This window comes from Drosophila subobscura, chromosome J (assembly GCF_008121235.1).
Source record: "Drosophila subobscura isolate 14011-0131.10 chromosome J, UCBerk_Dsub_1.0, whole genome shotgun sequence".
Taxonomy (NCBI): domain Eukaryota; kingdom Metazoa; phylum Arthropoda; class Insecta; order Diptera; family Drosophilidae; genus Drosophila; species Drosophila subobscura.
In genome coordinates this window covers 11212883-11238212 of record NC_048532.1, presented here as the reverse complement: position 1 = coordinate 11238212, position 25330 = coordinate 11212883, and the positions used below count along the sequence as shown (strand labels likewise).

At 47.5% G+C, this 25330-nt stretch overlaps 3 protein-coding genes across 7 annotated transcripts in view; 2 read left to right on the top strand and 1 right to left on the bottom strand.

Moving 5' to 3' along the window:
- Window positions 1-10064, top strand: part of LOC117894396 (chromodomain-helicase-DNA-binding protein Mi-2 homolog) — a 28466-nt gene extending 18402 nt beyond the window's left edge. The window contains exons 2-5 of one of the 4 annotated variants that reach the window (XM_034801401.1): window positions 2482-2558; window positions 3697-3946; window positions 4024-9681; window positions 9747-10064. In XM_034801401.1, the coding sequence (XP_034657292.1) occupies window positions 2482-2558; window positions 3697-3946; window positions 4024-9681; window positions 9747-9886 (6125 nt within the window). In that variant the 3' untranslated portion in view covers window positions 9887-10064. Of the gene's footprint in view, window positions 1-2481; window positions 2568-3693; window positions 3947-4023; window positions 9682-9746 lie in introns of all 4 variants that reach the window. The other 3 variants (XM_034801400.1, XM_034801399.1, XM_034801398.1) reach the window with 3 other exon arrangements.
- A 705-nt stretch (window positions 10065-10769) lies between these two features.
- LOC117894397 (ubiquitin carboxyl-terminal hydrolase 32) lies at window positions 10770-21141 on the bottom strand. 2 transcript variants are annotated; one of them, XM_034801402.1, is made up of 14 exons: window positions 20848-21141; window positions 18898-19132; window positions 18563-18839; window positions 18273-18501; window positions 17334-18193; window positions 16128-17277; window positions 15761-16066; window positions 15413-15696; window positions 13321-13994; window positions 13088-13257; window positions 12839-13026; window positions 12586-12771; window positions 12013-12519; window positions 10770-11953 (listed from the first exon to the last, which is right to left on the bottom strand). In XM_034801402.1, the coding sequence occupies exons 1-14, from the start codon at window positions 20903-20905 to the stop codon at window positions 11672-11674; spliced, it is 5406 nt and encodes a 1801-aa protein (XP_034657293.1). In that variant the 5' UTR covers window positions 20906-21141; the 3' UTR covers window positions 10770-11671. The 2 variants fall into 2 exon arrangements, with proteins under 2 accessions (XP_034657293.1, XP_034657294.1); XM_034801403.1 differs by having other exon boundaries at window positions 15470-15696.
- Window positions 21142-21855: 714 nt separating this feature from the next.
- Window positions 21856-24857, top strand: LOC117894408 (ras-related protein Rab-8A). The gene is made up of 6 exons (XM_034801419.1): window positions 21856-21952; window positions 22348-22587; window positions 23515-23575; window positions 23651-23855; window positions 23996-24136; window positions 24209-24857. The coding sequence occupies exons 2-6, from the start codon at window positions 22464-22466 to the stop codon at window positions 24299-24301; spliced, it is 624 nt and encodes a 207-aa protein (XP_034657310.1). The 5' UTR covers window positions 21856-21952; window positions 22348-22463; the 3' UTR covers window positions 24302-24857.
- The last annotated feature ends 473 nt before the right edge of the window (window positions 24858-25330 follow it).

Genomic DNA, 25330 nt, shown 5'->3' with positions numbered 1-25330 from the left:
AATATAAAAAATTTAAAAACAAACAAAAAAACAAAGAACCTTTCGCTTAATGATACTTTTTATCGAAACGAGAGATGCATATATAACTTGTACACATATATGGAACTATTATACATATATTATACATATAAAAATTATAGCAGATGCAGGATTCAGATTCAGAATGCAGGAGCAGGAGACAAAATCAATATTTTTAAACGCGTTTGAGCAACAATTTATACGAGTTGTAGACTTAACATTTTTTTTTGTTGTTGAACATCCCAGACCAGAGACATGAGAGCAGCTTGAGAATTAAGAAGATCCGTAACTAAAATGAGAATGCGAAGAGCGAAAACTTCTCCTTTTACTTGCGTTTATTGTGTGTAATAATAATTATATTATTCTAATTATATCAACTTTTAAATATAGTCTGTATGTTTTTCGTTTAATCTAATACTTTTTTTTTATTTTTTGTATCTTGATTTCTGTTTTATTTTTTTGTTTCCTGTTTTTTTTTTCTTTAACATTTTGTTACAAGCGGCAGACAACTCACGGACATACACATACACACACAAACACACACTCATCCACAAAATTATTGCATTTTTTCGGGCATAGCTTTTTGTTCTGTAGATTTGTGTTAAGGGCGAGAGAGAGAGAGAAAGCACAAAATGTCCGTAATTTACAGTTGCAAGCACAGCTAGCCGTTGCATGTGGGAATGGGATGGGAACGGAACACTTCGACTCGAATCATTGAATTCCGTGAATGGCTGGCAGATGGACAGACAGAAGAGAGCACCCAAAGAGGCAACATACAATAAAATACATAATTATATTCTCCTTACGGTGTTGCGTCGGGCGGTGGGCGAGGTGGATGCGCGGGTGGTTGCATGCGGGCGTGCCTCTAACAATAGACTGAACTTTTCTAACGACTTGCTAATTTCTAGCGGCTTTTGTAGTAAAAATTATTCGTCTGTTTTTAATTGATAACTAGTTAATTTGTTATATATTTTGTTTAATTTTTTGTTTTAGACACAATAGACACAAAACACAGGCCCCACAAAAATAATCCTAACTATTCGTACTACCTATTTCTTTAACCGAAAACAACATGAAGAGGGACAAAGAATATGAATATTCATTTTTGAGGGGTTTAGAAAATTCACATTGCTCAAAAAAACTACAACTGAGGGAGGCCTAGTGGGGGGAAGGACGGACATATGTACACATGCATACTTAATGGTTGTATCAGAGCTACTATTTGCGGACCTCTTTTAGTTCATAGACAGACAGAGCGGGCCAGACACCCAGACGACGCTTCCTAAAGTCAAAGTTTAAGTGAAATTGAAATTGAAATTGTAATTGTCGCTTTAAAATTATCACATCATTTGCTGAAAAACTCTAGTAGTGTCCAAAAATGATAGGGAATGGAGGAGGAATGATGTTAGGGAAAACGAAAGCAAAAACAAAGCATAGGATCTAACACGAAATTGTAAGTAACAAAATAAAACAAAGAAACCGAAGAAATTCTAGCTATTTCGTTGCAATATTTTTTATATACGATATTTAAGTAGAACTGTGGGAGGGTAGGGATGAACGATGATAAGTGACGATGAATGATGACAAAAAAAACTAAAAAAGGGAAAATCAAATGAAATAAATCGATTCGTAGCAATTACAAAAAATCATATATACAATTTATATACAACAAAAAACAAAACACTACAAAATATATATATATTATATACAACATTGACATTTGATAAGTAAAGTAAACAAACAAAAAACAATGGAAAACTTACTAGTTTTTATATAAATGCCACGCCCACAACGCCCATACACACACACACACATTACACCACACACGAACACAGCAATTTATAAGAAACAAAAAATGGAAGAAACTTATTAAGGAATAAATGAAAAAGAAAACACACACAAGTGAGAAATGAGAATCGAGTGCGCGTGCCGTGGTGCCGTGCCGTGAGAGAAGAGATGAGAAATGAACAGTTAAGAGTACGATTACGATTACGAAGGAGTAGACCAGATCAAGAGACATGAGAGAAAGAAAAATATTATTATTATTATTATTATTATTGCTATTATTATTGTATAACTAAGAGCAAACACCGCTGACAAGACCAGCAGAATGAAAAATCTTACAAAAAAACGAGATATTGTTATATACTAGTAATGATTAAGAGACCACAAACAAACAACAAACAAACAAAATGAAAAACGGAGAAACAACAAGAAAGCCTTGACAAAAAAAAAAAAAAAAAAAAAAAAAAAATAGAATCAAATAAAATATTGAATCGAAAAAAAAAACAAAAACTGTTTCCTTTATTTTGATTTTCCCATTTGAGGATTAGGTCTTGACCCACGGCACTTGAACATGACCCACAATGGTAAAGCGCGAAAATTGATTATCTTTCTATAATTATTTGTATACTAATTTAGATTATTTTTCCTCATTTTCTATATCCCAATCCAATCGTTTAGAGGAAGAAGAAGTACAGGAGGAGAATGCACCAGTGGCGGAGCTCTCCAACGATTCCGATGCGCCACTGAAGCCGAACGTGAGTATTGTTAGTATTTCTTTATCTAATAAAATATATGTACTCATATTGATATGAGTCTCATACTCACATGGGCAGAAATCGACAGATTTAAGCATAGAAAGTTGAACTTTGATCACGAATTAACGATTTTTAATGGAATAATACTGGAAGAAAAACTAACCCCATTTGCCGCTCCTAAGCAAGCTATTATACATATTATTTATTATACTTCTTACCGTCTGAAAAATGGGATTCTTGTATTTTCTTTTTGCATTCTCTGGCCTTTTCTTGTTCACTTTTCGCTTGTGCGTCAGACTGTGGCGTCGGTTGTCGAGGAAGTAATCATTCAGATCCATTTTCCGTTTGTCCACTAAACCCAAAACATAGGATTGTCTGAATTGTTTACTCCTCCGTTTACTCCTTTGGTAATAATTCTTCTGGGTGTTGAATGGATTTTTATAGTCCCCTCGGGAGGTCCCCGATTACCATCATTGTTACAAGGGCTTATTGCACTTTGATTATAATCAAATTATTCTATAATTATAGGATATTGATCTATTGTCCCTCCCTGTATGTGTATGTTTTATAAGCGATTCACTAAGGTGAATCCAAATCCCAATACCTCTTGCTATAGAGTGCGGGTATTCGCATAGGATGTACTCCGATGTTTCCTGCTCTATATCAGAGAATCCACAGGGTGCATCTCTATAAATATCAGTTTCTTAAGATGATATCTGGGGTGGCCCTGTAAGTCCGAATGTTCTCCGGGATGCCCTGCCATTCCGTGAGGGTGTTGGAAACATTCCTCGAACAGTTTGGATCTCGGAAGTGATCTCAGTACCAGCAGCTTGGCTGTCCGCAAACATGTAGATGTAAACGTCTCCGCTGTCTTCAGCGTTAGCAGTCGTACGAAATAGCTAGATTTCCATGTCCGTCTGGCAGATGGTTGGTGATTTTCCCATGGTTATGGCTGTGGACCCAGCCATGTACCAGATCGGGCAGGAGACATTCTGCAGCTGGGGTGCCGTGGCTGCAGACAGCTCCTAGGCAGACAGGCGTCGTGTTCCTACTCATCAGAAGCTCCTAAAGCGTCTGATAAATCAATTTTTGTAATTTATTATTAACTATCGCTATAAATATATACAAATCGAAGCAGAATGACGAGGACGACGACTACGATCCAGAGGACAGTCGCAAGAAGAAGAAGGGCAAGAAGCGCAAGACCCGAAAGGGTGAGGAGAAGGGGCGCAAGAAGAAGAAGCGCAAGAAGAACGAGAGCGAGGAGGACAGCGACTTTGTGCAGCACGATGAGGAGGTGGAATATGCCAGCACCTCGAAGCGCGGACGCAAGCGCAAGGAGGAGAAGCAGGCAGCAATGGCCAAGGAGAAGGAATCGGCAGAGTCGGGTAAGCAATTGAAAAATTGTTGAATGTTCCCATGAATATCCTTAAATAACAATACCTCTCCGCACCCCAACCCACAGGCATGCCATCTGTGGAGGATGTGTGCTCAGCCTTTGGGGTTTGTGACGTGGAAATCGAATACAATGACGAGGAGCTGCAGAGCCTGACCACCTACAAGGCGTTCATGCAGCACGTGCGTCCGATCTTGCAGCGGGAGAACCCTAAAGTGGCAGCCACAAAGCTAATGATGCTGGTGGGTGCCAAGTGGCGTGACTTTTGCGAGAGCAATCCTCACATTCTGCAGGAGGCAACGGCTGCAGCAGGCGGAGGCAGCAGCAGCGGCGGCGGCCAGGCACCCGATGAGCCGGAGGAGCCGCGTTCCTCGCGCTCATCGCGCAACGAGAAGCCCGACGATATCTATGACGAGGCTGTGGAGGAGGAGGAGGAGGAAGAGGAGGAGGAAAAGAAACCGCGACGCAAGCGCAGCGGCCGTGGCAAGAAGGGCCGCCGACCCTCGGGAAAAGTGCCAACATTGAAGATAAAATTCGGCAAGCGAAAGCGCGACAGCTCGGACGATGAGCAGGATGCAAGCGGTGCCTCGGAGCGGGACTCGGATCTGGAGTTTGAGCGCATGCTACAAAAGTCTGATGACAGTGCCGACGAGAAGGAGACAGCGCCAGCCACCTCATCCGTAAAGCCCGCAGAGGCTGCCACCGGGGCAGCCACTGACCAAGATGATGGCACTCCCGTGGTGCGCAAGAAGGCCAAGACCAAGATTGGCAACAAGTTCAAGAAGAAGAACAAGCTCAAGAAGACAAAGAACTTCCCCGAGGGCGAGGATGGGGAGCACGAGCATCAGGATTACTGCGAGGTGTGCCAGCAGGGCGGAGAGATTATCCTCTGCGACACATGTCCGCGTGCGTACCATTTGGTCTGTTTGGAACCCGAGCTGGATGAGCCGCCAGAGGGCAAGTGGTCGTGTCCGCATTGCGAGGCGGATGGCGGTGCCGCCGAGGAGGAGGACGATGACGAGCATCAGGAGTTCTGTCGCGTGTGCAAGGATGGTGGCGAGCTGCTGTGCTGCGACTCGTGTCCCTCGGCGTATCATACGTTCTGCCTGAACCCTGCACTGGACACCATACCCGACGGCGACTGGCGCTGCCCGCGCTGCAGCTGTCCCCCGCTGACCGGCAAGGCGGAGAAGATCATCACCTGGCGCTGGGCCGTGCAGCGTTCGGCCAACGATGACCAGCCCTCGACATCGCGTGGCACCACCTCATCCTCGTCGAAGGGCGCCGCTGGGGGCACTCGAGTGCGCGAATATTTCATCAAGTGGCACAACATGTCCTACTGGCACTGCGAATGGGTGGCCGAGGTGCAGCTGGATGTGCACCATCCGCTGATGATTCGCTCGTTCCAGCGCAAATACGACATGGAGGAGCCGCCCAAGTTCGAGGAGTCGCTGGACGAGGCCGACACACGCTTCAAGCGGATACAGCGGCACAAGGACAAGGTGGGCATGAAGGCCGACGACGATGATGAGGAGCAGCTGGAGGAGCGCTTCTACAAGAACGGCGTCAAGCCCGAATGGCTGATCGTTCAGCGTGTGATCAATCATCGCACGGCACGCGATGGCAGCACCATGTATCTGGTCAAGTGGCGCGAGCTGCCCTACGACAAGTCCACGTGGGAGGAGGAGGGCGACGACATCCAAGGCCTGCGGCAGGCCATTGACTACTACCAGGATCTGCGTGCCGTTTGCACATCGGAGAACACACGCTCCAGCAGCAAGAAGAGCAAAAAGGGTCGCAAATCCAAGAAGATGGAGCTGGACGATGAGGATCGTCCCGTCAAGCACTACACACCGCCGCCGGAGAAGCCCACCACGGATCTGAAGAAGAAGTACGAGGGCCAGCCGGCGTTCCTCGATGAGACTGGCATGCAGCTGCATCCCTACCAGATCGAGGGCATCAACTGGCTGCGCTACAGCTGGGGCCAGGCCATCGACACGATTCTAGCCGACGAGATGGGCCTCGGCAAAACCATTCAGACCGTAACCTTTCTCTATTCGCTGTACAAGGAAGGTCACTGCCGCGGGCCCTTTCTGGTGGCCGTCCCACTGTCCACGCTCGTCAACTGGGAGCGTGAGTTCGAGCTGTGGGCACCCGATTTTTACTGCATAACGTACATCGGGGACAAGGACTCGCGTGCGGTGATACGCGAGAATGAGCTGAGCTTCGAGGAGGGAGCCATCCGAGGCAGCAAGGTCTCCCGCCTGCGCACAACTCAATACAAATTCAATGTGCTGCTGACCAGCTACGAGCTGATCTCCATGGATGCCGCTTGCCTGGGCAGCATCGATTGGGCTGTCCTGGTGGTGGATGAGGCGCATCGTTTGAAGAGCAACCAGAGCAAGTTCTTCCGCATTCTGAACAGCTACTCGATCGCCTACAAGCTGCTGCTGACGGGCACACCACTGCAGAACAATCTCGAGGAGCTGTTCCATTTGTTGAACTTCCTTTCGCGTGACAAGTTCAACGATCTGCAGGCCTTCCAGGGCGAGTTCGCGGACGTCTCGAAGGAGGAGCAGGTGAAGCGATTGCACGAGATGCTCGGCCCCCACATGCTGCGTCGCCTCAAGACGGATGTACTCAAGAATATGCCCTCCAAGTCGGAGTTTATCGTGCGCGTCGAGCTCTCGGCAATGCAGAAGAAGTTCTACAAGTTCATTCTGACCAAAAACTACGAGGCGCTCAACTCAAAGACCGGTGGTGGCTCCTGTTCGCTCATCAACATCATGATGGACCTCAAGAAGTGCTGCAACCATCCGTATCTGTTCCCCTCCGCCGCAGAGGAGGCACAAACCGCCGCGGGCGGACTCTATGAAATCAATTCACTGACAAAAGCCGCCGGGAAGCTGGTGCTGCTGTCGAAGATGCTGCGGCAGCTGAAATCGCAGAACCATCGTGTGCTGATCTTCTCGCAGATGACCAAAATGCTGGACATACTCGAGGACTTTCTCGAGGGCGAGCAGTACAAGTACGAGCGGATTGATGGCGGCATCACGGGCACAGTGCGCCAGGAGGCCATCGACAGATTCAATGCGCCCGGCGCACAGCAGTTTGTGTTTCTGCTGAGCACCCGGGCGGGCGGCTTGGGCATCAATTTGGCCACAGCCGACACTGTCATCATTTACGACTCGGATTGGAACCCACACAACGACATACAGGCGTTTTCACGTGCCCATCGCATCGGGCAGGCCAACAAGGTGATGATCTATCGCTTTGTCACACGAAACTCGGTGGAGGAGCGCGTGACGCAGGTTGCCAAGCGGAAGATGATGCTCACGCATCTGGTGGTGCGTCCCGGGATGGGTGGCAAGGGGGCAAACTTCACCAAGCAGGAGCTGGACGATATTCTGCGCTTTGGCACAGAGGATCTCTTCAAGGAGGACGACAAGGAGGAGGCCATTCACTACGACGATAAGGCGGTGGCCGAGCTGCTCGACCGCACCAATCGCGGCATTGAGGAGAAGGAATCGTGGGCCAATGAGTATCTCTCCTCGTTCAAGGTCGCTTCCTATGCCACCAAGGAGGAGGAGGAAGAGGAGGAGACGGAGATCATTAAGCAGGATGCAGAGAACTCAGATCCCGCCTACTGGGTCAAGCTGCTGCGACACCACTACGAGCAGCACCAGGAGGATGTCGGCCGCAGCTTGGGCAAGGGCAAACGTGTCCGCAAGCAGGTCAACTACACGGACGGTGGCGTTGTGGCCGCCGATACCAATCGCGATGACTCCAACTGGCAGGACAATGGCAGCGAGTACAATTCAGAGTACTCGGGCGGCTCCGACGAGGATGGCGGCGACGATGACTTTGACGAGCAGAACGGCGGCGAGCGTCGTGGCAAACGCCGCGTGGACAGACGCGACGATCGTCCCCTGCCGCCGCTGCTGGCCCGTGTCGGTGGCAGCATTGAGGTGCTCGGCTTTAATGCCCGCCAGCGGAAGAGCTTCCTCAATGCCATCATGCGGTACGGCATGCCGCCGCAGGATGCATTCAATTCGCAGTGGCTGGTCAGGGACTTGCGCGGCAAGTCGGAGCGCAACTTCAAGGCCTACGTCTCGCTGTTCATGCGCCATCTGTGCGAGCCGGGCGCCGACAATGCCGAGACCTTTGCCGATGGCGTACCACGCGAGGGTCTCTCCCGCCAGCATGTGCTCACTCGCATCGGTGTGATGTCGCTGATACGCAAGAAGGTGCAGGAGTTCGAGCACATCAATGGCTACTACAGCATGCCGGAGATCATACTGAAGCCATGCGAGCCGGTGCAGGCAGCACTCGGAGCCAAGCTGGAGATACCAGCGGCTATCGAGGCGCCCGCTGGCAAGCCTGTCGCCGGACCCGTCACGGAGGTGGATAAGAGTGCAACGACCAGCAATAGTGTGACGCCTGCAACCAGTGCAGCGCCCAGTCCAGCTCCTGCCTCGGAGAAGGGCGAGGACAAAGAGAAGGAAGCGGATAAGAAGAAGGGAGGAGAAAAGGAGAAGGAAAAGGAGAAGGAAAAGGAAGCTGCTGGCACACCCGAGAAGAGCGATGTGAAGCTGGAGCAAGAGGCTGCTGAGGAGGACAAGAAGCCCTCGTCGGAGGTCAAACAAGAGCAGCAGCAGCAGGCGGAATCCGAATCATCAACGGCAGAAGTCAAACCAAGTGTGGTTGCAGATGCGGCGGAGGTGAAGGCCGAAGCACCCAAGGCCGAGCCCAAAGAGGAGGCCAAGGAGACGCCGCCAGAGCTCAAGGCGGAACCCAAGAGCGAGGAGGAAGACAAAGAAAAGGAAAAGCAAAAAGAGAAAGAGAAGGAACTGGAAAAGGAGAAACTGGATGACAAGAAGCCGCCCATCATACCCACAACGATCATTGATGACGACGATGATGATGTGATGATTGTCAAGGAAGATGGCGAACTGGAGAAGCCCAGCGGGGCCAGCGCCAATGCCAATGCCAATGCCATTGCCATTGCTAGTGCGGATCAGAAGTCGGCCACAGCTGCCGCTGGAGCAGCTGCTGCCAGCAAGCTGGTGGAGGATCTCGAGGTGCTCAAGCGCACATTCATGTTCAACATCGCCGATGGTGGCTTCACAGAGCTGCACACCCTCTGGCTGAATGAGGAGAAGGCCGCCGTGCCCGGCAGGGAGTACGAGATCTGGCACCGTCGCCACGACTACTGGCTGCTGGCTGGAATCGTCACCCATGGCTATGGACGCTGGCAGGACATACAGAATGACATACGCTTCGCCATCATCAACGAGCCGTTCAAGATGGATGTGGGCAAGGGCAACTTCCTGGAGATTAAGAACAAGTTTCTGGCCAGACGCTTTAAGCTGCTGGAGCAGGCTCTTGTCATCGAGGAGCAGCTGCGGCGTGCGGCATTCCTGAATCTTGCACAGGATCCCAGCCACCCGGCCATGTCACTGAACGCACGCTTCGCGGAGGTCGAATGTCTGGCCGAGTCGCATCAGCATCTCAGCAAGGAGTCGCTGGCAGGCAATAAGCCAGCCAATGCCGTGCTGCACAAGGTGCTCAACCAGCTGGAGGAACTGCTGTCCGATATGAAGAGTGATGTCTCCCGCCTGCCGGCCACTCTGGCCCGCATTCCACCCGTGGCCCAGCGCCTACAAATGTCCGAGCGATCGATTCTCTCTCGCCTGGCGGCCACCGCCGGCACATCCTCCAATGCAGGTAAGTGTGTCTCTCAGAACTGTAACTCAGCGCATTTTCTGATGATTATTTTCTTTTGTTTGCAGCTCAATTGATGGGCCAGTTCCCGGGTGGATTCCAGGGCACAACGCTGCCAGCATTCACCGGCGGTCCTGCTGGAAACTTTGCCAACTTTCGGCCACAATTCTCGGTCCCCGGACAGCTATCGAATACTTCTGGCTCCTAGACAACTACGACTCCTCCTCTTCCACCTCAAAATCTATGCTAGGATTTATACACACGTATTCCACTACAAAATATATTTTAATCAAGCTAAGAATTTAAATTTGAAAACCGAAACCCACACGCGGAGCACACGGAGCACACACATTAATATTTATCATAATCATTTGCAATGAAACAAAAAGAAAACGAAAAACAAAAACTTCATAACGATAATCTCGTCGCGTTCACACAAATATTAAAAATTTCTACATCTTTGACACTTGATGAACACCGTTGTACATGCCGTTAGTCCTGCTGTTGCTCTTCAGACACTGAACGAAACGAAACGGATTGGAATGGAACGGCTAACGATTCATCTACGACAAGTATAATAATTACTGCTTATTCACTTACATATTTATTATGTGAATTACACAAACATAATCTAGATACAATATATAAATGTATTGAATTCCATTGCAAAAGAACAACGATTGTTGGGGTATTGCATTTGTTTTGGGTATGGGATTGTCACTCTATTACTTTGTGTTTGGAATAGTATAGGATTCAAGTGGGAATATAGGTAGAGAAACGTCTTATAGAATGTATTCCAATTGTGTACTCTACTTTGTGTGTTGTTCATTCTCCAACAACAAACCAGCCAACATTAAAAGCTCCTACACATGTAGAGTTATGCTTCAATGCTGCCAGAAAGCTCCTCCAAGAAGAGCTCATCAAAGCTTTCTCAGTGTCTCTCCCATTCTGCATTCAAAGCGGTAAATTCAAGCCATGCTGGTGCTGCTGATCATTCTCTGTCGCTCTCAGTCCGTCTCCAAAACTCCAATTTTAATTCAAGCGATAAAAGTTCGTTTTATTCATAGATTTCTCTCTGTTGAATATATATATATCATGTTCGTGTATATATATTTAATATAAACTATTTAAGTTCTGTATTCTATGTATATAAATCTGTGGGTGTGTGTGTGTATACATATATAATTTGTAAATATCAAATACATAATCATTATTAGATTAGAGACATATCCAAGTCAGACCTGTGCCACATGCGCAAAATACTATGCAATTTTTTGGAACCGATTCGAATCGATTTGCCACACACAAAAAGCCAATGAATGAACCGATAATCAATCAATACATTTAAATACATATGAGTAGAGTAACAATCAATAATAGTTTGCAGGTTGCTGGTTCTTCTGATTGAGAAATTCGTAACATTTCCTCCTCTGACATACCCGTTCCAAATGATTATTTTAATATCAAGCTTTCCACAGTCCCTCACTCCCGTTTCTTATTTACAATCTACTAGTACTCGTTAATGGAATAACCAGACAGAATCTGGCCTACAAATAATTACACGTTGACTGGCACTAATGGGCCTAATACAATTACGAAACAAACACGAAAAAAAACACACGGAAACAAGCTAAATATGTGGGGATCATACAGAAATCAGATATTGATAATATTGGCAACAAAAAACGTTTCTTAAGCATGCTGCTTCCCACTCTCTAAACGTATTTATATACAAGCTAAACTGGAAATAATTATTGGTGGCCATGAAGTGGTAGTATAAGTAGGCTTACAACTAATTAGAGGCTAAACAAAACAACTAAAGCAGCCAATCGAATTGAGCTTAGAATAGTAAATAACAAAACATACACAAAACACAATGGAGCGTAACAGAATCTGGGGTAGAGAATGTGGCTCGATCCTTCATAGCCAAAAAGACCACAGCAGCAACAGCAGTAGCAACAGCAGCAGCGGTGGCGGGTGGATGCAGCATCAGTTAGGAAATTGCACACAGCTTCTTTAGCTCGCCCTCGGTCTCGTCCACATCGAGCGGCAGGCCAGAGGCATTATTGGGCAACGCTCGACCCTCAATGTTGGGCAGATACGGCTCATAGCTTAGACCCTTGCGCTCGTAAAACAATAAATATGCGGCACTTGGATCAATCACAGGCTTCTGGGATATCTCGCGGCAGGAGCTGTCATTGTAACAATACCAGGAGCCAGACGAATTCGATGCGTAGGAAATGTAGTGGCCTCCGTTCAGCATGCCAGAGTGGGACTACAAAAGAGAGAGGTCAGCTCCAAGTGTGCTACGAAGGGAGAAAGGTGTCTACTCACCACAACAGCATACAGCTTGTACTTGGGATCGAACTCATCCACATCTGGCTTAAGACGATGCTGATGATAGTCCTCGAATTCGCCATCCACAATGGGCGTCTTGGTAAGACTCGTCGAGATGAGGCGCTGTCGTCTGACTGAATTGATCGTTTTGCTTTGGCGTAAAATGTTCCCCGTAGCAGCCCCAGTAGCTGCAGTAGCTCCCGTACCCACTGTAGACGTTGAAGTCGTAGCCGTCGGCGTGGCAGCTGAGTTTGTTGTTTGGTCCTCATTCACCTGGTCCTGGATCTCGTCCAGTTCGCTGACACTTTGATTGCTTGGCATTGCCTTTGTCACACTATCACTGTCCGCTTTCAGTTCCAGCAGCTCCTTGTGCCGCAATATCGTCTCCTGCGGCACTGAGGCCAGATACGGTGTGGGATCGAATTCGTCAAACGGAAAATGAACCACCTTCTGTGACTTGACCCACTTGCCGTTGACACAGTTGAAGCGCTTCAAGTGCACAATCTGTAGGCAGATACAGCATTGATTGAGATATGATACAATAAATAAGGGAAACACTTTTCAACGCACTAATATGGGTGGCAGTTTCCAGATCTGAAGCTTCTTGGTAGCTGGCTTCTTGCCCTTGCAGTGACTGCAGTAATACCACTGCTCCAGCTTCTCCTCGGAGGTAAACGCGCGCAGGCAATGATTTAGGTCCACGGGCTCCACTTGCTCCCGCCGACATATGGCAATGGTCTCATGGTCCACCCAAAGCTGGACAATAAATGAGGATTAGATTGGGTAGAAAGAGACTGACTGCTGGCAGACTGTGTCTACTTACACGCTCCAAGGTGCTTTGGTAGCGTAAATGCAGGGCGGTCGGATCCCAGTCGATGGCAATTGTAAAGTCTTCAAAGTATTTTGTTGTTGGAGTATAAGACAACGAAGCGGTGTACTCGGGTGTCCGTTTCACCTCCAGATTTGGTAGCGATGGGAACTTGGCATTCATTTTTGGTGTCGGCGTATTACCTGCAAAGACAACGAATGGAATGAGTCCAGATTCAAGACACAGCATGATGCATCCACTTACTGGCACCCACAGCATTGATGGGCGGTAGCGCGCCCTGGAGCACATATTCGTTGTTGCAGCGTATCTCGCAGCCGCGACAGAAGCTCGACCATGGACAGATGGCGCAGGTGAGGCCATCTGCTTTAACGGCACGCAACGTGAATGGGAAATCGTAGCCCAGGCTGTCGTCGCTGCAGGAAGGAGACATGGAAAATGTAGCTTACTCTTCAGGGAATTTTGTCAGAAAAGCTTACCAATCGGCGGCATGATTCGCTTGCTCTGTTGTCGCTGGCAAGGGGCTGAGCAGTCGGCTCACCTGCAGCCAGACAGCGCAATACAGATCCTTGTGGGTGCCACCGTCGCAGTTGGGGATGAGCAGGGGCACACCAAACAGACTGGGGCGCGTCTTGTGGTACGAGAGGAAGTAGCTGTCGTGCCGCGTGATCTTGCGGTGGACAGCCACCAGATACTTGCCCGCCCTGTGGGGCTGCGAGGAGCGACGCGAGTAGACGCCACTGCTGGTCTCCGGCTGTGAGGTTGTTATCTGCAGCTCCATATCCATATCCTCCCCCTCCTCGGCATCGGGCTGGTCCCCCACATCGTGACCCTCCTCCAGGCTGGAGGCAGCACCCAGCGTATGCCCGGTGCTGTGGCCACTGGAGTCGTTAGGTGTCGTCCGAAACGAATTATCATCGCCGCTTCCGCTGCCATGGCGACTGCTACCCGCAACCATGGCCAGCTCCACCATGGGCATGGGATCCGTCAGGGAGCTCTCCATTGAATTCTCACCCGACTGATTCGTGTACGACATGGAACTGGTGTTGCTCTCCGTGTGCAGCAGCTTCGCGGCAGACACTCGCTTCTGCTGTGTGGCGGCTGTGCCGTGCATGAAAGTGTTCTCCGGACTGCAGCTCAGGATGAGCGACTCCTGTACCAATATTTGTCATTAGAATGAATCGAAAATTCGTTGGTGTTTATTGTGTGTGTGTGTTGGTGTGTGTATGAGTGTGAAGGACTTTAAAGCTTTCAATTAACCAAGGTTCAAGCTACTCGTAAATATGGTACAACATTTTCTATGGGCATGGGGGATAAACGCTCAAACTCAACTCAAATTCTACATACAAACAATTACTGATAGTTATTTAAATTTAATTTTAAAGTTACACTTTAGCTTTGCATTTAGCTGGGGATTCAGTTTGGCTGGGGTTATTGGCAGAGAGTGAATAAAAGGCAATTGTTGATAGTTTATAGTTGATAATGCGGCAGCGCACAGTGGAGTTCAATTGCCAATCTAACCTGCATAAAATCTACATCAATTAATCGAATTTGTTAAGCTAGATTGGCTGTTTTACAGACTGTGTGCTGCTTGGGTTGGGTGATTTAAAAAGATACAAAAGTTTACAAAGGAAAACTAAATCATTTTATGCTCTACCAATAGGTATCCATATCTACTATATACAATAATGATGGAAAATATCTATGAAGGAAGCTGTCGAAATGCGTTTGGGTGAGTGCTATTAAAATTCCCACTCTGATAACTCGATGGAAATTGCTTACGATACGGGGGAGGAGTCAATAATCAAATACAACAAAGGACTACTACAACTTGTTTAGATTTTAGATATCGTAGGGAACTACAGAGAATGCATGGCCATGGCCATAATACATTTCAATTCAATCAAAACCCAATTTGTTAACAATTAACAATCCGCAAAGGGGATTCAAAGTGTTTGTTTAAGCAATAATTTACAGAGAGAGAGAGAGAGAGATAGATGGAGAGGCCAAAACAGCAAATTAAATGTGATTAGTAGTAGAAAATATAACAATAACTGTAATCAAATGAGTTTGGTAACAGTGTGCAAGAGTAGTAAGAAGTGAATAAGGAGAATATACAGAGAGCGAGAGGTAGAGAGAGAGAGAGAGAGAGAGTGAGGGGAGCTGTTTTTGTTGTAGTTTTCGTTAAAAGAGGAAGCCCACAAACCACGCGCGGCAGACAACAGGCGGCAACTTGGCATTTAACATATTTGTATTTAATATATTTCGATTCGATCATGTATGTAAATATCGTGTAAATGATATTGATTCTATGAAGAAACAGATGGCGGAGACAGAGTCGGAGTCAGAGTCAGAGTCAGAGTCAGAGAAGATGACTGACTCTCTCGATAGTTTGTTTGGTTTTGTTGTTGTATTTGTATTTCATTGAGAGCGTTTCCTGGTCAAAAAATGATGTTCAGAAGTTCAGAATTGTAAGGATTCGAAATGGGGGTATCCACCCGGAGGTAGGGATTGGCGCAAATCAAAGATATTAAATACGTGTATATGTTAATTATAGTTTAGAAGCCATACCTTGAAGCAAAATAGGCTGTGGGGCATGCACTCTCTTTTTCCAAAGCACCGGCTTACCTTTCCGGCATCATCTGGCAGCAGTTCGTGCACATGGCCACTGTTTCCACTGTTTCCATTTCCATTTCCGCTGCCAGTGCTGTTGTTGCTATTGATGCTTATGTATCTGGCCACCTCCTGCATTTGGTCCACCTCCGGATCATATCCATTGCATAAAGCTTTGCTCGAGGTTTGCAGTGTGCCCAACGAAGACAGCGAGTCCTGCTGGGTCGTGGCAAGAGCAGAGGCTGCAATAGAGAGCACAAATATTCAAGATTCTAGCTGGCCAGCGAGTGTCTCTCAATGGTTTACCAGAGGTTCGTTGTATGTCCTTCAGACCCTGCTCGATATGCGTGCTGAGCACCGAATTCGAACGTGTCCGTACGCTATTCTGCTCCGGCAGCTGATAGACATACAACTCTTTGGCTGTCTGCGTGCGCAGCTTCTCCTCATCGCCCACCAGCTGGCGTATCTGCGAGTTCCACAGCTCGCACACCAGCATCAGGCTCGGCTGCAGCGGGCAGAGTGTGGCCAGCTTGTGCTTCAGGTCTCCATACTTGCACTCCGAGTTCAAGCGCAGCCCGTACTTAATAGGAACACTCCCATCGAGTAGGATAACTGGGGAGAGACAGTAGGGAGTTATAGTTCGCGTCTTCCATTTCCTGAGTCTTTGCCTTACCCAACACCTCCAAGTACACATAATTTTCGACGGGCAGCGGCAGACTGAGTAAGCTGAACGGATCGAAGCGCACCGACTCGTGGCCGCAGCCCAGACAGCTAACCTTGGACTTTAGCTGGCCGTAGAAGAGGTCAATGATGATCGACTGATTGCGGGCATGATGTTGCGCCCAGGCCTCGGCAGCAACGATCTTGTCGGGGCGTCCATTCGAGTCCTTCAACTCGCTGTACGGCTTCTCCATCACCCGATTGAGGTCCTCGTGCAGGGCATCCAGCAGCCACTCGAGCAGCTCCTGTGTGTCGTGCTGGCCCCCGCCGGCAAACTGTGGCGCATGCTTGTTCACACAGAAGCGAAGTTTCAGTGGAGCCACCGAACGCGTCGTTGCCGTCCACACCTCCTTGAGCAGCTCCGCGTAGCGCATGGCCAGCTGTCCTCGGGTGCCCAGCTTGTTGGCCGCATTCAGCTCGAAGCGGTGCATCTCCCGCTGGAAGTACTGGGCCAGGGGCTGGGTGTTGAAGAGCACTTGCAGCGCGGCGTTCATGAAGCAGGTGTTGCCCAGATTGTGCAGCCCCGTGGCGCCCGGAGCGTGCACAGACATGATGGAGCTGCGGGTGAGGCGTCGACGGTCGCCAGGTGCACCGCCGGTGCCCAGGCCGCCCTGCGCACTAGCCAGCGAGCCAAGCTCCTCTGGCCAGGTCAGATCCTTGTTGCGTATCTCCAGCAAAAGCTGATCATTGTCGCGAATGAACAGCTCCTTCAGGCACATGGCATCCTCCTCCAGTAGTATGGCACCGTTGTCCAGTTGCGGCACATGCCACAGCCGTATGTCCTCCGCCTTGAGGCGCAGCTGCTCGCAGAGGAACTCCCCCACCTGACGCACAGTGGCCAGGCGACTGAATGCCGCCGTGTACGCCAGATAGCGCTTCGGGGGCTGCAGCACGTTGCTGGCCGCAATGGCTGCATAGCCACCACCCGAGGCCAGGACCCCATAGCCGCCGCTCACTGTGGAACCCCAGCTACCCAGCTGCGATCCCGTTCCTCCCGCCCCGCCGCCCAGACTCGTCTGAGAGGGCTGCGCCTGGTGCAGCAGAATGCGCAGGTTCAAAGGGTAAAGCTCCAGCTCCACATCCGTGTTGGGCGGTTGAATAACCTACGAGGAAGCAGAGAGATTACGAATGTTTGCCATTTGACATTTTTCAATCTCACCTGACGGGGCAATGGCAGGTTGTCGCCGTACCATCGATTCAGGGCCTTCCACAGGGATTTGGGCACCAGCTCAAAGTCGTGACTTTGCACGATGGGCGTGTCCCGCTTCAGGTGGCCGCCCTCGCCGGTGAGGGTGCGCACATTGCGGTGTGGATTGGCCGTGATCAGATTGCTGTTGTCAATGGCTCCCGGACGCATGGGACCGCAGTGGCGTCCAGCCGAAATGCCGCTACTTGCCGACCCTGAGCCGGAGCCGGAGCCTGAGCCAGAGCCCAGCGAGTAGCTGTCGTGCTGTTCGAGGCTGTTGGTGTTGAAGCTCTCGTCACAGACGAGTGCCTCATCGACGGCACTGCGCTGGCTGGCGGTGCGCTTGCAGTAGTCGCAGGTGTGGGCCGTGTGCTGGGTGTACGACATCCAGTTGAGCCACCAGTCGCGCGATATGAGATACCAGAACTGTCCAACGCGATACGGACGCCGCTCCTCGCGCCGCAGCCAGCCACGTACGATATCGTTCTCCATGTGCTTGCATTGCGGCCAGAGGCCAAATACGATATGGCAGAGCTCGAATATGAGGTCCAGCAGTGGCTGCATCAGCCGAAGGTTGCACTGTACGTTCCACAGCATAAAGTCCTCGGCCGTCAGTGAGACATTGTCGCGCGTGGCATTGCTGGGTGCCCCATCCGGACTCTTCCGCTGCCCAAACTCAAGAAGATCGCTGATTACATGCTGCCTAGTGAGCTCCTTGTACTGCTGGGAGTCGCGATTCTCCTTGGCCACAAACAGAAGCACATTGATCATTTGCATGGTCTCCTCATGGCTCAGCACTCCATCACGATCCACATCGAAGATCTTAAAGCAGACTGCATGGAAGAATGGGAGGAATTTGAGCAAATGAATGCAGCAGCAGCAGCAGCAGCAGCATAAAGTGACAGTACTTACAGCGCGTTCTTTCCACACCGGGACCACGACAGGCGGCGCTTACGCCACAGCACAGCTCCTTGAAGTCGATGTGACCATCGCGATTCTCATCAAAGGCATTGAAGAGTCCGGCCAGTGCATTCTTTGGTATGGGTGGGCTGATCAGCGGTCCAAGGAACTGCAAATCGATTTGGCCATTCTGTGAGGTGTTCTTCAAACGCCAAAACTCTTTTTCTAGATCGCCAATGTCCTGCAAAGAACAGCCAAAGATGAATCAAATTGTGATCAAGGTTGCCAAATCTCTCTCTTACCTTTTCCTCTAAATGTGTGACTCCGGCCAGGCTTTGATAGAATGTTGGCGTCTCTAGCTCTGAGGTGAGACTAACGCAATTATCGGCGAGTAGCCATTTGGAAAGAACTGTAGCATTGCGATGCTTCACAATCCAGTCCTGAAACTGTTCAAAATTGACGCGTTCGCTTTGCGCAAACAAGGAGACGCTCTCGAACGGAGCCAGATTCACGTTGCGCACATAGTCCGACTTGATGATGTACGTGCCAGAGTCGTTGCAGTAGAGGTTCCACAAGAATCTATGGCGAGATAGGGCGTTAAATTCGCTGGCACTCGGTGTCCTATCTTGTGACTCACTTGGATTTCTCCTCCTGGGAGCCGCGAGTGATCAGCACCAGTCCGCAGAGCAGATCTTTGAAGGAGATGCCGCGTTGGGTGCCACCGCAGGCGCCATAGAGCATGTCCGTGATCTTCGGCGGCACGCCCTCGCACAGGACATCCTGCTGGAAGGCATTGCGACTGAGGTAGAGTCGACCCACGCCCGCCGACTTCTTAAAGGCATCCTTCAGGCGTCGCAGCTCCGTATCGCTCACTTCAAATGGAAATCAATGAGTAATGGCTGCTGAGTTGAATTAATTAATGGATGGTTTATCCCATCCCATCAGAGGGGAGCCCCCACAATAAATACGTGTATAATTTTGATGAGTGATTTTTCACACCACGAGCCGGCACTGCGACGTCAGTGGAGATCACATTGACTGATTGTAAAACCTCATTTGTGGGAATCTTATTTTAGTGTTGATTTCAGGAGCAGTTACATAGAATGCAGCCTCTTAAGCCTCTCCTTACCGCTCTCCTTGCACTTGGACCCACATACAGTTTCGGCGATGACTAAAAATCGTCACTCAAAACGGTTTACCGACCAAATATTTAACGACATACTGCACAAGTAGAAAGCCCACATGCATAACGCATCGAAGTTTGTATACTCTGTAGAACAAATGCTAGTGCTAATGCTTTTATTCATTCCTAATTCCTAACGTATTCGTTTGGCCTGCCTCGTATGCCATATATCGGGATTAGGCAAAGAGAATAAGAATGCGGGGAAGAGAGCAATCAGTTCTCGGTATTAAGGTATTGAACCGGTCGAGGCGAGAGTGTTTGCAACGGTGAGTACTCAACAGACGGCCGTCGCAATTGATAACCGCAAATTGAGCGGCGTGCAAATGCAATGCGGAATAATTTTTAGCAACTGCAAAATAGTCGAGAGAAGAAATGCGACGTCACGGAAACGGAATTTTATTGAAAAGCTGCAATTCTGCTTCACGTTCTCTGTTTTCTGGCTTGCATGCAAGCATTCATTTCCATTTCCATTTTCTTACCCCTACCCCTTCGCTATCCCTTTCTTCTGCTTGCTGCCTTCTATTGAAAGCGAACAACCGGTCGCTGTGTCTAATAAGAAACACACGCACCCAAACGGGGGAGGGGGTCTTATCAGTAACATTTGGGTGTTTTTTGCTTTTGATTTGTTGCTCTTGCTGGAAAGTAAAGGGGGCAATTGGGAGTAGTAGAGTGGTTTTTGGATCGAAAGATTCGCGTGGCTAAAATAATCTACAACTTAGGAAAGATTACACGTTGATAGTGGGTTTTCTCTATGTGTGTATGCAGAAAGTATGTCCTTCAGTGTATTCAATGGAACATCTGTAAGAGTATTAGCATTCATAATTTATCCGCAAAATTTCAAGTTATCCGAAACCGCCGTGTACTCTTCCCGCCTCCCATCGGCAAAACAGAACAAGAAGAGCGTGCACTGCAATAGCTGGCTAGTCAACTGTTTCTGTTTTGTCGTTTCTCGCCCCACCACCCACCCCCTTTGTGCTGCGACCACTGCCAAGGCGGCGGATGGCTAAGCTTTTCTATTGTAACGTCACTGTCGACGGAGACGCAAATACCCCCACAGAGAGATGCGGAACAGGCATGGCAAACACAAATGCAAGTAAATGGCAAAAAGATAGCGAAAATCCCGAAAAAGACGAAAAGGGAGAGGGAATGGAGAACGTGAGGGTGTGAGCGAGGGACCAGCAGCAAGCATGGAAGTAGAATGGGAGCACAACAATAGAATCGATAAGGCGCAGTTACACCTGTGTTGGTGGGCTATATAATTGTTTTTGTTTTTGGGCTTCTAGAACTGACGTCGCGATTCGTGTCGTTGTGACCCATTTTAAGTGGACGCCAGCTCCGACAGCGGGTGCTGGGCAGGTCAATGTGTGGATCCAATAGAACAGGCTTTGAAGGTTATTCCCTTACCACGTTTGACTGCATCCTCGTAGCTGATGCAGGCATGTTTAGACTCCTTTGTGCCCATAGTAGTGTAATGTGCGGGGGTGGTGTGAGTGCGACGACGGCCAATTGGTGGGGTGCTGCTGCTGCGTCGTCTCAGGCTTCACTTTTCACATTTGTTTTCGTTGTTTGTGGACCGTTGCAGTTGAGGCTCAAGTGTGTGACACTGATTAACGGCGAGAAGAAGGCCTGGAGTCTGGAATCTGTCTGGAATTCACCTGTCCTGTCCAATGTTATTTGCTATTTGCACTATTTGTTTCGATCTATTCGGGGTCTATGCAACACTGGCCGAACAGCTGGCAGGTACCCACAAAAGAAAGGGGCACACCTAACATAAATATTAGACATTTAACATGCCATGCACTTACGTTTAACATTGCGGTATATAGGAGAATCATTCTATCAAATTTAATGTTTTAAACTTAATTTTGAAACATTCAAAAAGAAAAGGAAGTCCTGAAAACTGAGCAATCTTATGGATATTTGATTGATAAATCGAATAAAATTGTACTCTTAGCTCTGACGCTCCTAACTAGCTACTAATATCAAATAGAATTTCTTTTTCTCTTTTGTTTGGCGCACAATTTTTCAAATTATTCAATGTTATCACGTAACATATGTACATGTGTCTCTGTTAATAATTTACATACATTTACATACTGAAGACAAAGCTCCCGTGCTTCCAGAGGGGATGATTTGAATGAAAAATTGCAGAGCAAATTTGTAAAATATAAGGTCATTAGATATACAATCCAATAAAAAAGAGTATTTTTAATAAGCAAAATTGATTCATCAATCGGATTAAATTATTGTTTCAGTGGTGAAAGTCTTTGCAAGCTAGTAATATCAAATAGAACATCAAAATCGAGGAATCTGATTTAAGACTTCGGTATATTTACGGTATATTTTGAAAATGAAAAAGTATATTTTGGTATATTTTCAAGCACCTCACAGTATATTTTATCGATAATTCCGCGGACACACTGCAACACTGATTATCGGTCGGCCGTTACCCAACACCACATTATTTTTTGTACGGGCGTAATTAGAAAGCAGTAATTAAACTAAACTTGTACGTCCCACCAACAACCACACATAACTATATTGGGCGGTGCAGTGTATGCCCGCACCATTTATCAACTGGCATAACCGCGCATCAATTGCCAATATAAGAAATAAATGATTTGAACTACGTCGCCATTTTTGACACGGCTCGAAATCATCGAAAACACAAACGCACACAAACACACACCCAGAGATACCCAGACCAGAGCTGAAAAGAAAAACCGATCCGAACCGAACAGAAACCGTGTTTTGCTTGCGTGTGTTTGTTTGTTGGTGTTTGTCTGCTGTTTGGTTACGTCTAGGAATTTTTTGTTGGCACGCATGGACAGCAGAGACATTATTAGCATTATTAGTCCACAATAAAGCGAAACTAAAACCACTGATTTTCAACCACCGCCACAGCAACAGCAGCAGCGACGTACGCGTACACCATCATCAGTATCAGCATCCGCATCGGCATCATCCGGAGGAGTAACAAATAAGAGCGCAACTGTGATTTTTCCCTCATACGAATCAGAATGGCCAAGACGTACGACTATCTGTTCAAATTGCTGCTAATCGGAGACTCTGGAGTGGGCAAAACCTGCATATTGTTTCGGTTCTCCGAGGATGCGTTCAACACCACCTTTATATCCACAATAGGTGAGAATGTCTGCCGTCCTTTAAGCCCACACTATCGATCGTTGCAAGACATTACAATCCGCACACATCATCGGATCTGGTTGGATACTCTTTTCAATTAATTATGACGCCGCCGCCGGACTTCGTCTGAACTCACACTCATTCACTCCACTCACACTACACTCACACTCATGTGTGGCTGGCTGGCTGAGCGCTCGTCTCAAGCTCGAGACCGTGGTGTGCCATGACTCACATCGAACGCTCTTCTTTGCTTGCTTGAGTATTTGTCATAATTATTATTGTTTTTATGTGGTACCCCGATAGGTGTGGACGGACACTTGGGGAGGGGCGGACGGATTTCCAACAAAGGAATCTCTGAACAGAACGGAAGAGAACCTGACCCATTTGTGTTTTGTTGTTTAGCTTATCGCAGCCTCGAGATTTGGTACACACCCACCCCCACCCGCATAAAAATTGGGTGCCTAAGCCAAGACTCAACCAAAAGTCATTGCACTTTTCAAGCTCTTATCATGAGGTCTTCTCTTGATGATACGCTGTGATACGTTGCCTTTTCTTCACTTCAATTCCCGAGAGTTCCCGGATTCCACTCGCATTGCTGTGCGGAATCGACTTGCGGGGCAGCCGCCAACTGTTTATTTTCGTATTTGGCACGTTTCCCTTGCGCCAATTTCCACTTTTGGTCTATTTACTTAACGACATTGTTTTATTCAATTGCGCGTTGTCCCGCTTCTTACTCTTACCCACATTCTCGTGCCGTCTTTCTCTTTGAGTCTTCTCTTTCGGCACGTCCCCTACGTCATCATCTCTCATAGGTGCTTGTTTTTCTGCAAACAGGTTCAGGTTCTGCTTGCCAAATTTGTATTCCGATTTACTCATGTGATTTACTCTCTCTCTTCCTCCCTCTCTTCTCTTTTGTATCTCCCAAAGGTATCGATTTTAAAATTAGAACAATTGAATTGGATAACAAGAAAATCAAACTTCAAATATGGTAATTAACATTTAATATATATCAATGCAACATTTATCAGCAATAATGTCACTCTCTATATCTTAATCTATTTAGGGACACTGCCGGCCAGGAGCGATTCCGCACAATAACCACGGCATACTACAGAGGTGCCATGGGCATTATGCTTGTGTATGACATCACCCAGGAAAAGTCGTTTGAGAACATCAAAAACTGGATCAGAAATATCGAAGAAAATGCCTCCGCCGATGTCGAAAAAATGCTGCTGGGCAACAAGTGCGAATTGCACGATAAGCGACAGGTACGAAAGGAAGTGAATGACTTATTGGGCTATTGTTAGATTCGCAAAGCGGTTTCTTTATCAATGAGAATGCGGGTTGAATCATTTAACCATTGGAAAAGATAATTACTTTACTTTACTCTCTCTCTTCTCACTCGAAGGTTTCAAAGGAGCGTGGCGAGCAATTGGCCATCGAGTATGGCATCAAATTCATGGAGACCTCCGCGAAAGCCAGCATTAATGTGGAAGAAGCTTTCCTCACCCTAGCCAGTGATATTAAGGCGAAAACGGAAAAGCGAATGGTGAGTGCATCAATATATGTACATGTAGATAAATATGTATCATAATTCGAATGTCGTTTATTATCCGTGCAGGAGGCAAACAACCCACCAAAGGGCGGACATCAGCTAAAAACGTTAGACAGTCGGACAAAGGACAGTTGGCTGTCCAGATGCAGTCTGCTTTGACGTGGCTGCAACATGTGGCTGACGGCACTGATACTGATGCGGAATGGTGGTAACAATTACGATTGCACTGTATGTGGAGGGAGTTAGTTTTCTTAGCTCCTCTTAGTTCCGATAATCCCCACGTGACACCGAATAACTGATACAACAAATGCATCCAAAAAACAAAAGCCAGCTCCTGCTCTCCTCTCCCCCGAATATGCGCGATAATGGAATAGAAACATTAATTGCATTATGAAACAAGTTATTAAATAAAGTATATGACGACAGTGTGTGTGTGCGAAATATACATAAATATAACTAAACAAACAAACAAAAACAAACAAAAGAGAGAAGAGGTTGAAGAGCAGCCAATCCAAACCAATCCAACCCGCCCGCGTTCTCTAAGACGTTTTTTTTGCTTAGTAGTATTTTAATGGAACTATAATTTTTCGATTGTAAATTATTAATTGTAATGCAAGTATATACGTATGCATGTATGTGTGTATGTGAATGTATGGATATAATTTAGGTTTCTTGTCCCTTGCCTGCTCATCCAATTGTTTGTTTTATAATTTATTAATGCCACATACTTTATGTGTATTGTATATGTATACTTACAGACAATCCTTTGCCATTTTATTAGGAATATACAGCATGTTCAGACACGCACAAAACTCTATGAACTCCCCCAAACACACTTTTTTCTATCACCACTAATATTCGCTCATACTCTTACTCTTAACTGCCACGCGATGATATCAGAATGTTGTATCTAATGTGGTGCGCGGGTGCTACCTCTCTTATTATTTTCCCCTGGGCTTTAAACACATTTCATTCTGCTTTATTTGTAGTAGCTATTTTTACTGTATTTATTTTGTTTCTGCCGCAAGCCACACTCGACTGTCAATAGCCCGTTAGCTCCAATGATTAAACCATAACCGAGCAGAGTAGATATGCAACAGAAAATGGAGAAATTACTCGTACCGTACAGGTCGTCGTCTCGATCGGTAGATGCATACGACGAGATGATAATGATGCAGCAGCAGCAGA